This window comes from Hemicordylus capensis, chromosome 6 (assembly GCF_027244095.1).
Source record: "Hemicordylus capensis ecotype Gifberg chromosome 6, rHemCap1.1.pri, whole genome shotgun sequence".
NCBI classification, from domain to species: Eukaryota; Metazoa; Chordata; class Lepidosauria; order Squamata; family Cordylidae; genus Hemicordylus; species Hemicordylus capensis.
Genome location: NC_069662.1, coordinates 71492173 through 71504906, shown reverse-complemented (window position 1 = coordinate 71504906; position 12734 = coordinate 71492173). Strand labels below are relative to the sequence as shown.

Genomic DNA, 12734 nt, shown 5'->3' with positions numbered 1-12734 from the left:
AACAAACTTGTTAGTTATATGACTATTCCATAATGGTTCCTGTGAAAGCTCCAGGTTGTTGTGTGTTCTACACTGAAAAGAAGACTAACACCCAGATTTGATGATCAGTTTGGCATTTTGTGGTTGGATTTTCCATCCCTCTAAATTTCTTTAAAATCCAGCTAGAAGGGGGTAAATTGCATTGGGATTGCAGTGCTAGGAAAAGGAGAGTTTAGCCTTTCCCACTGCACTGTTGTTTTTTTATGTAAATTAATACCTTCCCTCAGCACTACTTTCTTAATTGGGAGAAACATGGGTACTTGTATATTTCCTTAATGAGGCAAATAGGAGCTTCAGGAGACTGATTTACACCAGGAAAAACGAGGGTTAAATCCTCCCTCAGCTCTGCAGTCCTACTGCATGTCAAGAGTCCCCTCCATTTGTCTTTCAAAGAAAGGAACAGGAGGTCCAGTTCACAGATCTGCAGTGTCTCATCTTATTAGACACTAAGGCAGGACAGTTCAAATTTGGCCCTCCTGCAGATGTTGGCCTACAACTCCCATAAACCCTGGCTATTGGCCACTGTAGCTGGGGATTATGGGAGTTGTAGTCCAAAAACAGCTGGGGGCCTAAGTGGAGCAGACCTGCTCTAAGGCTTCAATTCTGTGGACACATCTGGGAACAAACCCTCTTGAACACAGTAAAATGTGCCTCTAAGAAAACATGCTAGCCATCAGAAAATATGGTTGTAATTCTATGAATATTTATTTGGCAGTAAATCCCAGTGAACTCACTGGAGCTTTCTTCTGAGTAAACATACATAGGATGCACAAGGCACTTGTTCTTAGATTTAAAAAAACAAACAAAAAACCAATAGTATTGTTGAGGATCTTTTCTAGTTGCGAACAGGTTTGAATTCTTCAACTTGCATGTGTAGAGTAGTTTTAATGTCTTGCGCTTGCTTGGAAAATATAAAAATAAGATATGACAGAAGCTTTGGGGAACAGGCAACATAAAGTTTTGCTGTAAACCGCCTTGGGATTGCTTTAATGAAAGGCGGTATATAAATTTAACAATCAATCAATCAATCAATCAATACAAATGGTAATAGTTTGATAGCAAACAGCAGTGCTTTGCTGAATCTCAAGATGATCCTTTTTATTTTGCCAATATATGTATATCTTTTAAAAACTTGTTTTCTGCATAAGTGGCAATATGTCTGGTAGGGGTGGGGTTTAAAACAGTTCCACCTAAATGCTTTGACCTAGTACTCACTGAATAAACCTGTGTTTGGACTATACCACTTCAGATTATAGGTGGGGGCTTGTACGACTTTTTCTCCAAGCACAAAAGCTCCTTATAGATAGAAAGTTAACGTGTTGGAGAGGAAACTAAGCTAGAACTCTTTGCCCTAACCTTTTAGTTTTTGTTTAGCCTTTAGTTTCTGTATAGAGGAATATTCACTCATATGAGTTCTTCACCAGCTTTCCCACCATAGTGAGAACTAGGCCTTTGCATAAATACTTTGCTTGTTCCCCCTACAACTCCTTGTATTTTGAACATCTATTTTCCAGCAGATTCCTGAAAACCAATAGCAAAACAAATAGCTTTTAAAAAGGCAGAAATGTTACGGAAACTGGTTCATTGCTTGAGAAATTTTTGTGTGACTTATCCTGAGCCATAAATTCCCTTTATTGTTAGCATTTCTCACCATTGAAAAATGCTAATCTCCATCATTTTCTAATGTCACTAAAGTACTTAATGAAGATCGATATGAATATGCAATTTTTGGATCTGAAACTGAAGGTGCTATATTGACCACCTTTTTCATATTTCTGCCTTTCATATTTCTGTATCAGGAAGAGAAAAAAAGGAAAAGGGAGAAGGAGCAATGTGACACAGAGGGTGAGACGGATGACTTTGATCCTGGAAAGAAAGTAGAAGTTGAACCGCCCTCTGATCGTCCTGTCCGGGCCTGTAGAACTCAACCTGGTGAGTAATCAACACTGTAATGTCAGTTAGCTATTCACTTGGGATCCGATTAGAGTGAGACTTGAAATTTATTTTCTCCAAGATATAGTGCAAAGATACTATCTTTGCACTCTTATTCATGAAAAAGTATTCTTTATTTCTCACTCTTTAGATCCTTTTTTCAGTCTCTGTCCCTGCTATTTGTTAAGCATAGAATTATTTAAATAGATGGGGAATATGTACTTGTAGACTCCTTAGGATTCTCCTTCCATCTTCAGGAGGTCAACTGCAAAATTAGGTGCTTTACAAAGAAATAGGATCAGTAGTAATTGTACTGTGTTCTTCACTCTGTAGGCATAGCTGCTTTATAGTTCTGCAGTGTGACATACAATTAACAGTTCTAGCTACTTCGCTCTCATATTGGAGAGTTTGTGACTATCTACATTTGAACCATTCTTGTACCTTACTTTTGTCTTCATTGCTCAGCCATCCTTTATCCTTCCACTGAGGCTTACTTGATAATTTCTCAAAGTATACTTTTTGATGAAGCGTGCTCACCTTCTGTAAAGCCTAGATAACAGGCAGAGTAGTTCAAAAATAGATGGAGGTGCAAACCATCTTAAATATAGCTATGCTACATAGAGGATGGAAATGGCCATATATCCTGTGCCACTAACAATGTTACTGCACATGTCCAGTACAATTGTTAATGTGCTCAGAATGGCAACTGCCATGTTGCTCAGCTGTCTGCATCTTCCTCAACAAGACAGCTGTGACTTTAATTTTGAAAGAGTTCAGCTCATAATAAAAAACAGGCTCCGGTGGGCTGCTACTGAGCCTCAGTTCTGACTTGAGGTTGTGAATCAGTGCACCTGATAATTTGTATCTTTGCAAAATTGCAAAGACACGTGTGTACAGGTTAACCAACTATAGAGATATGTCCCCAGGTTAGAGTAGCAGTTAGCAGCTGAAAAACATTGCACATGCATGACAAGAGAGGGACCCTCTGCAGCCTACTGTGCCTCCTGAGCATCCCACAACCCTGACGGGTGGCATATTTTGGGGAGACCCAGTGAACTGCAGAGGGAAGGGGAGATAGGAGAAAATCATCCCTTCCCCATTGCACGCACAGAACTTTTTTTGGCACATGTTAAATTAGTCTGGTTGCCAACTACTAACTATAAAGAGCAGTCAAAGAAGTAATCACTTGCTTTTTTTTAACATTTAATTTTAGCAGAAAATGAGAGCACACCTATTCAACAATTATTGGAACATTTTCTTCGCCAGTTACAGAGGTAATGGTATATATTATACAGAGAGTTCTGGATAGTAGCTGTTGAATTGGGAGATGTGAAGGCCTGAAAACAGTAAGTGGGGGGATAACTTGGGACACACACACACACACACTTTTATCAAGGCTTTCCCCCCAGTTATGCTGAAAGTCTCAGATATTTTCTCTTAGAATGATGAGTGAAATGTTCTTTAAGACAAAGTTTTAAAATATTCTGTCTCTTACTCTCTTAAAATCATCTCTCATACCACTGGGCAATTGCAGTGTCATGTTCAATTCTCAGATCTTCTTGCCTGCTTCAGATTCCTTTATCTTCTGTAGGAAGTGAAGGAAACTGGTCTACTGTTACCACATCTGCTCAAGTGTGTGGCTGTTATTGTACCCTTTGACTGTGCATTGGGATATGGGAGAACTAGCTCAAATTGATACAAACATGCATGCAGCAATGCTGTTTTGTAACGTAGCTGGAAAGTTGACTGTGGGTAAAGTAAGGGTCATCATTAAAGTACTCACAAGGGAGTAACAGAGCTAAGACAAGTTTCTTGGTACAAAGATTAAATTTATTAAAGAACAGGCATACACAATTTAAGCAGTACTTGGTGACCTCCCAGGGAGCGAGTCGGAAGCAGCTAACTCCAAGATGCTGGTTCTTAAGTGGAGGATTGGATTCTATCAAATGCAAGCTTGAAAGGATTCTTATGTAGAGAGGAAGGGGAGAGAGATGGGAGTGATAGACAACATGAAGAAAGATGGAGTTACAGCTTTTCTGTTCTAAGTTCTGTGTAGCAGGAGCACGTTGATTTCAAAGATTGTTAGTCATGCTTCTCAAGGTGGAAGGAGCAAATAGATTTCACTGGAAGTTATGAAAGCAGCTGGGAGACTTGGGTAGTTCAGAATGTGAATCCCAGCATCTCATGCTGACCCACTTCAGGCAAACCTCATCAGTGATGGAAGAGTTGGGGAAGATAAGAGGGGACCAAGTCAGCAAGTTATCTGCACGGTGGAAAAGCAGCTTAGGGCCACCAAGTTCCCCAACAGTAGGACCAGAATCTTGGCTGAACTTGGGGTGTGCAGAAAACGGGGAAAGCACATGTATTGCACAGGTTGACACACATAGGACTTGTGCTATGCTGTTTGAGTGGGGAAAGGTCATCTCTTACGCAGGTTTTATGCCTTGAAGGCAGGGTTAGGCAGGTGCCTATTCTGGAAATGACCCTTTAATGGCTTTGAGGGTCATTTCCCTCTAAGCCATTGATTACATTAAGGCTCCCACGGTTCCTTGCTCCTATTCAGATGCTCTGCATGAACAGTAGGCTGTTCTGGTTCCCTTTTGTTGCTGATGGTCAGCAGTTTGCAAGCTGTTACTCAAGAGTTTCTGCAAAAAAGGAGAGATTGCCTTGACCTTGAGTATTTCCATTACCTCACAGTGTGCCAGACTCACAAGTCAGAGATGCTGATTTAATGCCAAGATGAACCTTGTCCATCTAGGGTGCTCTTAATCTTTATTATTCATGCTGCTGTCAGACTGGTATGGCCCTCCTTATTCCTGTGCAGTCCTTGTTTTCGCTTTGGGGCACTAGGAAGACCCAAATCAATGAAACTGATAGCATAACCACCCTTTGGAACCAAATCGTGGACACAGTTGGGGACATGAGAGGAGAGAAATGAGGGATTTGGTGGTCTGCCTTCAACACTATATCTGAAAATACAGGTGGCCCTCGTTATCCGCGGTTTCACGTATTCGTGGACAGGTTACTAGATCCGGTTTCTTTATTTAATTTAATTTTTTTTTTATTTAATACCTGGTGGTATTAAAAATGGGTGGAATTTGCCTATTTGTGGTTTTGAGTGGCTGAGTGTCATTTCTGGCCACCATTTTACAGTGCAGAGCCATTCTGTGGCTCTTTAAAAAAAAAATCAGAAGAATTGGGTGTTTGTGGATAGCTGGAGACCTAGAGAGCAAGGTACAGTACTTCTATTTTTATTTCTGGCCCCACCCCCATCTCCACTTTATTTAGCCCTCTTTGTGTGTGCAAAATCTAACCCCTGGATTCCTATAGGGGATCAGGTTTCGTTATTTGCAGTTTCCTTATTTGCACCTATAGGCAAGAATAGAACCCCCATGAATAATGAGGGCCACCTGTATACACAATCAAGAGACAAACATCTGAAATAATATAGAATTTCAATCCATGCAAACCTAGAGTTCTTTGTAGTCCATGGAGATAAAAATGAAAATTAAATCAAAGGAATATAAACCTGGATATACATATAAAAATGAAAAATCAGAAGCCATTGAAATTTCAGAAACTAATTCTGATTGGGGAAAGAAACTTGTGATGGCAGCATCCCCCCCCCAGCTTTTTGTTTAAATGTGGGTTTTATGTGACTAATTTTGGCCAATTACTAGGGTTGTGCCCGGAACTGTTCCAGAGGTAGCGGGGCTGTTCCCTTAAGGGCAGGGGAGGGTGCACTTACCCCTCCCACTGCATTTCCCCCGCTGGCGCTCTGTTGTAGCAAAGCCCCTCGGGGTGGCAGCATACCTCCCTTCCACCCTGTTGTCATCCTTGGCTGGAAGTACCAGGTGCACGTGTGCCCATCGCGTCTGTGCCCATCTGCCATGCACACGCACGCAACAGGCACCCGGTACTTCTGGCCATTTCCGGCTGGGGACAACAGCGGGGCAGCAGGGAGGTACACTGCCACCCTGAGGGGCTTTGCTACAATGGAGCGCCGGCGGGGGGAATGCAGCAGGAGGGGTAAGGGAACACCCCCGCCACCTCCAAAGGCTGAAGCGGCCCCGGTGGTCGAAACGTTTCGGAGGCCTCTATAATGGCCTTTCAAACGTTTCGGGCCTATCAATTACTATGATCATTTACCATTTACTGTATGCAATTATGATGTACTCCTGAAAAATTCAGTGTTATAAAGTTCAATTTAATATCCAGACTAACAAATAGACTTTAACACTGTGATTTGTCAGGCTGGAGGCAGACCTTAGTCTCCCATCCACCCCACCCTCCGAATTAGAAACAGTTTGAAGGATGTATTGTTGCTTGTGAGATATACACTCATCTTGACTCTTGATAATGATACACTTGATATTGACTCTGGTAAATGGGTGTTGCAGGGTTTGTTTGTTTATGAGGCAGGACAGTTGATGTTCTTTAACTGACAGATTTTTTAAAAATTGCTGACGTTGTCACCTATCATAACATTAAATTCATGTTTTCTTTTTTTAGGAAAGATCCTCATGGGTTCTTTGCTTTTCCAGTCACAGATGCCATTGCTCCTGGATATTCAATGATAATAAAGCATCCCATGGACTTTGGCACTATGAAAGAAAAAATTGCAGCAAATGAGTACAAATCAGTAACAGAATTTAAGGTGATTTAATAGGGTTCTGGTAATCTTTTAATAATGCTAAAATGACTAGCTAATTTTTATTCTCAGTATGACAGAGATGAAATTATTTTGTGTAAGATAACACAAATCCAGATGTAGCTCTGTATAGTTGTGCATTCCACAGAAATGGGCAGCAATCCTGTTACTCCAGTGTACAAATGCAGTGCTTCTCTGTGCATTATTTTTTTTACAGGTTCCTGCAATATCTTGTGTGCAGCCATAAAACTGTAAGTAGGGAGCATCAATTGTAGGTTTAAGGCTGTATATATCTCACAAGTGCTTGTGCCAGGGAGAGGGAATTGCCCATTGACCCCTGCTGCATGTTCCCATAACAAGCCTGCATTTGCCACCACATACCATGATGAAGCACTGGTGATTTTCCGCATTATGTGTGTAAAGTGACATTGCCACATAAGCAGTGGGAAATTTGTGTACATGCTGTGTTACCTTCTTCATAAAGGATAACTGAAAGTGCAAGCCTTGTGCGCTTTGAACTGTGCTTTGTCTCAAGGACATTTTTTGCATTCCCTCTGCCAGAAGCCTGCATAATCTTTAACCACCAAGTTAAGCACATATGATGGCACACTGGGGACTCGATAAGCCTGGTTTTTGTGGCCTGCCCAATACTGCAGAATCATGACCTTGCCAGATCTTTGGCAACAATACATAGATGATAGGCTGCACTTGACCTGGTAGGTTACAAGTTGTACAGGCTTGCTCTAGTACTGTTGAAATAATCTAGTTATTTTGATATGAGGTAGTGAAGCTGTCTCTGGATCATATCACTTCAGATTGTGACAGGGTGCAACTCATATAACTGAATGCTCTTCCAGACAAAATTATTTCTTGCACATAGAAAATTAACATGTGACATGGGCATTTTCTGTTGTGAGAGAATCTTTTCCCATTTGCAGCCTGAAGTGGAAAAGTCTGGGTGCAGGTGTATTCTTTCTTTTATATACCACTTGACTCCAAAGGCTCTAGGCAGTTTTGTGAGCTTTGCCTAAAACTGCTGAGACCCACTCATTAAGTTAAAGTGTAAATCCTTCTGCAAAGCTTGGTATAGATATTGATGTAACTCTTCAGGGTTTCAGTTTGGATGGGACTCTTATCAAGATTTTTCTGGTTTTTATTGGGTGCTATAAATAACAGAAGGGACAGAAACTTTCACAGGGGTTGGTGAAATGGTTGTTAGTTATTCCTCAGTTCTACTTTCCACTTAAGCATACTTTTAGGTGTGGCTGTGACCAAACGTCAATAAAGAACCCTTGAAAACATGACAATGCTTGTGTATGTTCTTTTCAGGCAGATTTTAAACTGATGTGCGATAATGCAATGACATACAACAGACCGGACACTGTGTACTACAAACTGGCCAAGAAGATACTCCATACGGGCTTTAAGATGATGAGCAAAGTAAGACACCTATGAGAGAGCACATGAGGAGACCAATAATACACTATTAAACTACTGTAGAATTCCTTTGTCAAAAAAGCAGAATTCTACAGCATATAGAAGCAGTGTTCTCTTTAACACAGATTCCCAGATGTTGTTGACTACAACTCCCATAATCCCAAAGCACAAGCCATTGCAGCTGAGGATTCTAGAAGTTGTAGTCAACATCTGGTAAACCCTGTTGGAGGGAACACTGTATAGAAGCCATGCAAATCAAATATAATTGCAAGATCTTTCTGTTTTGCATAATGTATTCTGTTTCTGCTTGTCATGGAAAGGGACAACACGGTGTGTGGGACACTGAGACCCACCCCCACTCTTCTCCCACCCCCACGCTAGACAACTTTTTCAGCTGCTCAACAGGTATTACACACTTGCCCACATTTTTAAAAATGAGAAGTAAACATTCTCAGGAAGTTACGGTTTGCGCTCCCTCAAAAAATAGACTTTCTGGTTACATGGAAGGACTTACTGGCATTTCCGTTGTAAACCACTCCCCTTTTGCTGAGTTTAGAACAGGGCTGCACAACTTCAGCCCTCCAGCTGTTGTTGGACTAAAACTCCTATCATCTCACTGTGACTAGGGATGTAATCCAACAACAGCTAGTGGGCTACAGTTGTGCAGCCAGGATAAGAAGATAACCTATAAGAAGATAAATATTTGGTTTTAGGTTGAAAAATTTGAACACAAGTTTTCAATTAAGCAACAAATTTTGTCATATCACTTTTTTAAGCTTGTTAAATTAAATTAAAGTGATTTCATGAAAGTATTTGTGTGGATGGGTGTGTAAATAAAATATGTATATGTGTATATGTAAATACTGCAACTATTTTGAAATGCCAGGATGAGTTCCTTTTTAAAAAATTCACTTTTCTTTAAAAATTCTTAGTGTGGGATATAGCTCAATTTTTCCTTTTAACTTTTGTTTTTCTTTATTTAACTGCAAATGCTCCTATAGAATCCCCATAGTTTTGCTCGCAGCAACACACAGATGATCCTTTCCCCTCAACCCTCATCTAATTTTAAAGAAAAAGGAAAGAGTATTATATAATAAATGAAAGAAAGAAAATATTTTGATAAGAGATTGGCATATGTAGAGATGTGGATTTTCTGGGGGGAAATGAGTTTGAAAATATTCCAGAAGATTTTATGGGGGGAAATTCTGGAAAATTTACTCATGCGAATTCCCTAATTTGCTTTTTTTTTTCCTTTTTAAAAAAGATGCTTAAATAGAGTATGATCTGATTTGGCATGTTGTTTGACCTATTTATACAGGAAAAAGCACCTCCACAATATAAATTTCCCACACTAGATCTTCAAAGTTTTTCCAAGTAGTTGTACTGAAATATTTGATGGGGAAGGAGGGAATGAGTAAAGGCACTTCATGTGCTTAAAGTGTTATACAGGTTGAGTACCCCTCATCCGGACATCTGAAATCTGGAATGCTCCAAAATCCGGAAACCACCACTTCGTGCACATGCAGCACCGACTCGACATTATTTTCACATGAAATCTGAATTTCATCTCCACCTAAAATCCCATGTTTGAGTCTAACATGACCAGCAACATTATTGCGTTGAAAATTTTCTCGCAATTAGTTTTCATAACATTTACAGCTATCTGTAGTTATCGTAAATTCAATGTTTGTTTGTTTTTATGCTTTAAATAAAACCTTAAAAAAAATACAGTGTGCAGTAACCTTTCGTGTTTAGACTTGGATCCCATGTCCAAGATATCTAATTAAAGTATGCAAATATTCCAAAATCTGGAACACTTCTGGTCCCAAGCAGTTCGGATAAGGGATACTCAATCTGTACTAAAACAAATTCAAAGTTTTATGTGCAAATGTGGTTTTTTTAAAAAACTGGAATACTCAGTAAATCAGTAAAACATATGTACCCTCTCATAGACTTCCTGGATATAATCAACTGAAAAATACTAATCACAACTTTGAAATTGCAAAACTTGCCCAATATTACATTGGTGTCCATTCACTGCTACTAATGAATTTTATGAAACCATTCTGGACATTCAGATTAGCATTGCACACATGCAGCAGTGCAAGTTCCAGACTACCACTGTGCTGTCAGTTGAGAGGGAGAAGAAGCAATTTTTGCCAATCTTCACTTCTTTCTGAAATCCACTGTACATCACCAAAATACATCCCTGAGTATCGTGCGACCTTCAGGGACATATTTTGGTGATGTGATGTGGGCTTGAGAGAGAAGGGAAGATTGAGAAAGGTTGCCCCTTCCCCCACTCAACTGACAGTACAAGAGTAGTCTGGAATTTGCACTGTTGCACGTACATAATGCTAGTTGTTAGGATGTCAGCCAATGAAATTTTAGAAATGAAAAGATTTCCTCCAAAAAAATTAAGTAGGGAAGATTTTTCCAGAAAAATTTCCACTCCACATGTGGGACAAAGTATACATGAGCAGTTTTTAAAACATGGCAATATAAAAATTAACAACCAATATAGTCCTCCATGATTATGGTGGTAAGTTACACATTCAGGTAAGTGGCTGTCTGCATGTGTAGTTTTTTTTTTCCTAGGTTGCAGATATTCTGGTGTCGTGCTGCCATGACTGAATCATGTTGCATCGTCATTGAAGATGTAGCTCTTAGGCGCAAAGCCATGGCCATTCCCATCCCATCCCATCATCATAGCATCTTGGCTATGAGGGAAAGGTGTAAAGTCCCTGCTGCTCTGTCCTTTCTAATTCTAGGAACGACTGTTAGCTTTGAAGCGCAGCATGTCGTTTATGCAGGACATGGATTTTTCTCAGCAGGCAGCTCTTTTGGGCGATGAAGACACGGCTGTTGAGGAGCCTGTGCCCGAAGTTGTTCCTGTGCACGTAGAGACTACCAAGAAATCAAAAAAGCCAAGTAAAGAAGTGATTAGGTAAAGGTTCTGTTGGAACACATTGCTCTGTTGTGCCTCTTAATTCCAAATTAACAATACATTAGGTTTGGAATGAGTAAAAGTGTTGGTTTTTAGACTTTGTCTTTAGGGAATTGTTTCAGGACACACGCATTTGCCATAGAACTCCTGAATATCTGTTGTGGAACTCCTGTGTATGTTTTGAGGTATGTTTTGTGGAGCACAGCCAACTTATGTGGAGGTTTGATGCCCATGTGATCTGAAAGACAGCTTCTTCTCCAGGATAAACTGAAAGCATACCCTAGAGCACCCCCAGTTTTGAAGGGGGAGATTGAGAATGGTAGGCAAGCAGTCTTCCAAGGAAGCTTGTCCACAGTCACTAACCTAATTAAAGATCCTTAGTAAGCTCTGAAGATTCAAGGTTCACTAGAAAACACTTTCAAAATGATTGAATTGGCTGCAAAGTAGCCAAGGAAAAGGTTATTTGCCTGTCATTGAATGTTTATTTGGATTATTTTCTTAATAGTTTGTATCTCCCATAAGGTCTTCATGCCTGAAACACACTGGGATATTTTGAAGTATTGCTTCTATTAAAACTTTATATTGTACGTTGCGAGGTTTTGTTTTTGTTTCCTGGTTCAGGTGCTGCTCTCATTCTCATTTTTGCCTTCCTCACAGGAAGAGATTGTATCTGTATAGTAAACCATGCATTTTCCAGCCACCCCCACCCCTCTTGGACAGACTTGATTTTAAAAGATCAGTATAAATGATTGACTTCCCATTATAATTAACTTCTATAACAAAACATACTGGTTTGCAACTAAATAGAGCTTTTATGTGACCTAAGAATATAATTCAAAACTTAGGGACACATTCTTGTTCTCTTGCTCTTTGTGTGTGTGTTTTGTGCAACAAAATTGTTGGATTTATTTGTTTACATTTGTATCCCACTCCTCCTCCAAGGAGTACATGGTTAAGTTTATCCTCACAACAACCCTGTGAGATAGGTAAGATTAGAGACAAGGTAGGCGTTCATGAAATTAATACATTTCTGTTTGGCTCTCTGTATACATGCAAGGACAGTGAGCAGGATCACCTACTTGACAACTAAATGTCTACAACTTTCCAGAAATGGCAACTGGTAGTTACTGAGCAGCACAGTGTTTTTTCATGAGATGGAAAGTAATGGCACAATTTAGCCAAAGAAGCTGGAGATTAATTCCAATCCATGTTTATAAAGAATAGAGCATGGGTCTCTCTCTGCCTCTGAAGTTGGCAGGCATAAATATTCTTAAATTGACACAATCTCTGATGTATTGTGTCATCTTTATAATGCTTGATTTCAAAAGCCAGATATTTTTCCTCTTACGTAAAATAGTAGGCTTCAAAAAAAGTATTTGATTGAAACTCATGGGTTTAGTTTTTGTAAAGTTAAGTGTAATAAACTTATTGATTGGTCTGAAGGCTAGATTTCATTCTAAATGTTTTTTAAAAAGACATTTCATATAATTAAAATGTTTTTAAAAGAAACCATTTTTGTTAATTTGTATAATTCCCCTTGCCCTCTGAATTCTTGATTTTACACACCCTCTCTTTAGGAGAAATGTCTGTCTTCCCCTTTAGAACAAGATTTGCAAGACTGTGGGGAAGGAGGGTGGGCTCTGGTCCCAGACAGCTTATGCCACAAGAAATATGGTTAAGGTGCCTCTTTGTAGATAAGGCTTCGAAGTGTGGGGCTTGTTGGCCTAG

The 12734-nt window shown here is 39.8% G+C and overlaps 1 protein-coding gene across 5 annotated transcripts in view; it reads left to right on the top strand.

Annotated features, from left to right (window-relative positions):
• The window catches only part of BRD9 (bromodomain containing 9), a 38004-nt gene that overhangs the window by 2809 nt on the left and 22461 nt on the right, over positions 1-12734 (top strand). Inside the window, exons 3-7 of one of the 5 annotated variants that reach the window (XM_053260974.1) lie at positions 1839-1971; positions 3188-3245; positions 6484-6628; positions 7952-8062; positions 10894-11006. In XM_053260974.1, the coding sequence (XP_053116949.1) occupies positions 1839-1971; positions 3188-3245; positions 6484-6628; positions 7952-8062; positions 10894-11006 (560 nt within the window). Of the gene's footprint in view, positions 1-1838; positions 1972-3184; positions 3246-6483; positions 6629-7951; positions 8063-10830; positions 11007-12734 lie in introns of all 5 variants that reach the window. The other 4 variants (XM_053260971.1, XM_053260973.1, XM_053260972.1 and 1 more) reach the window with 4 other exon arrangements.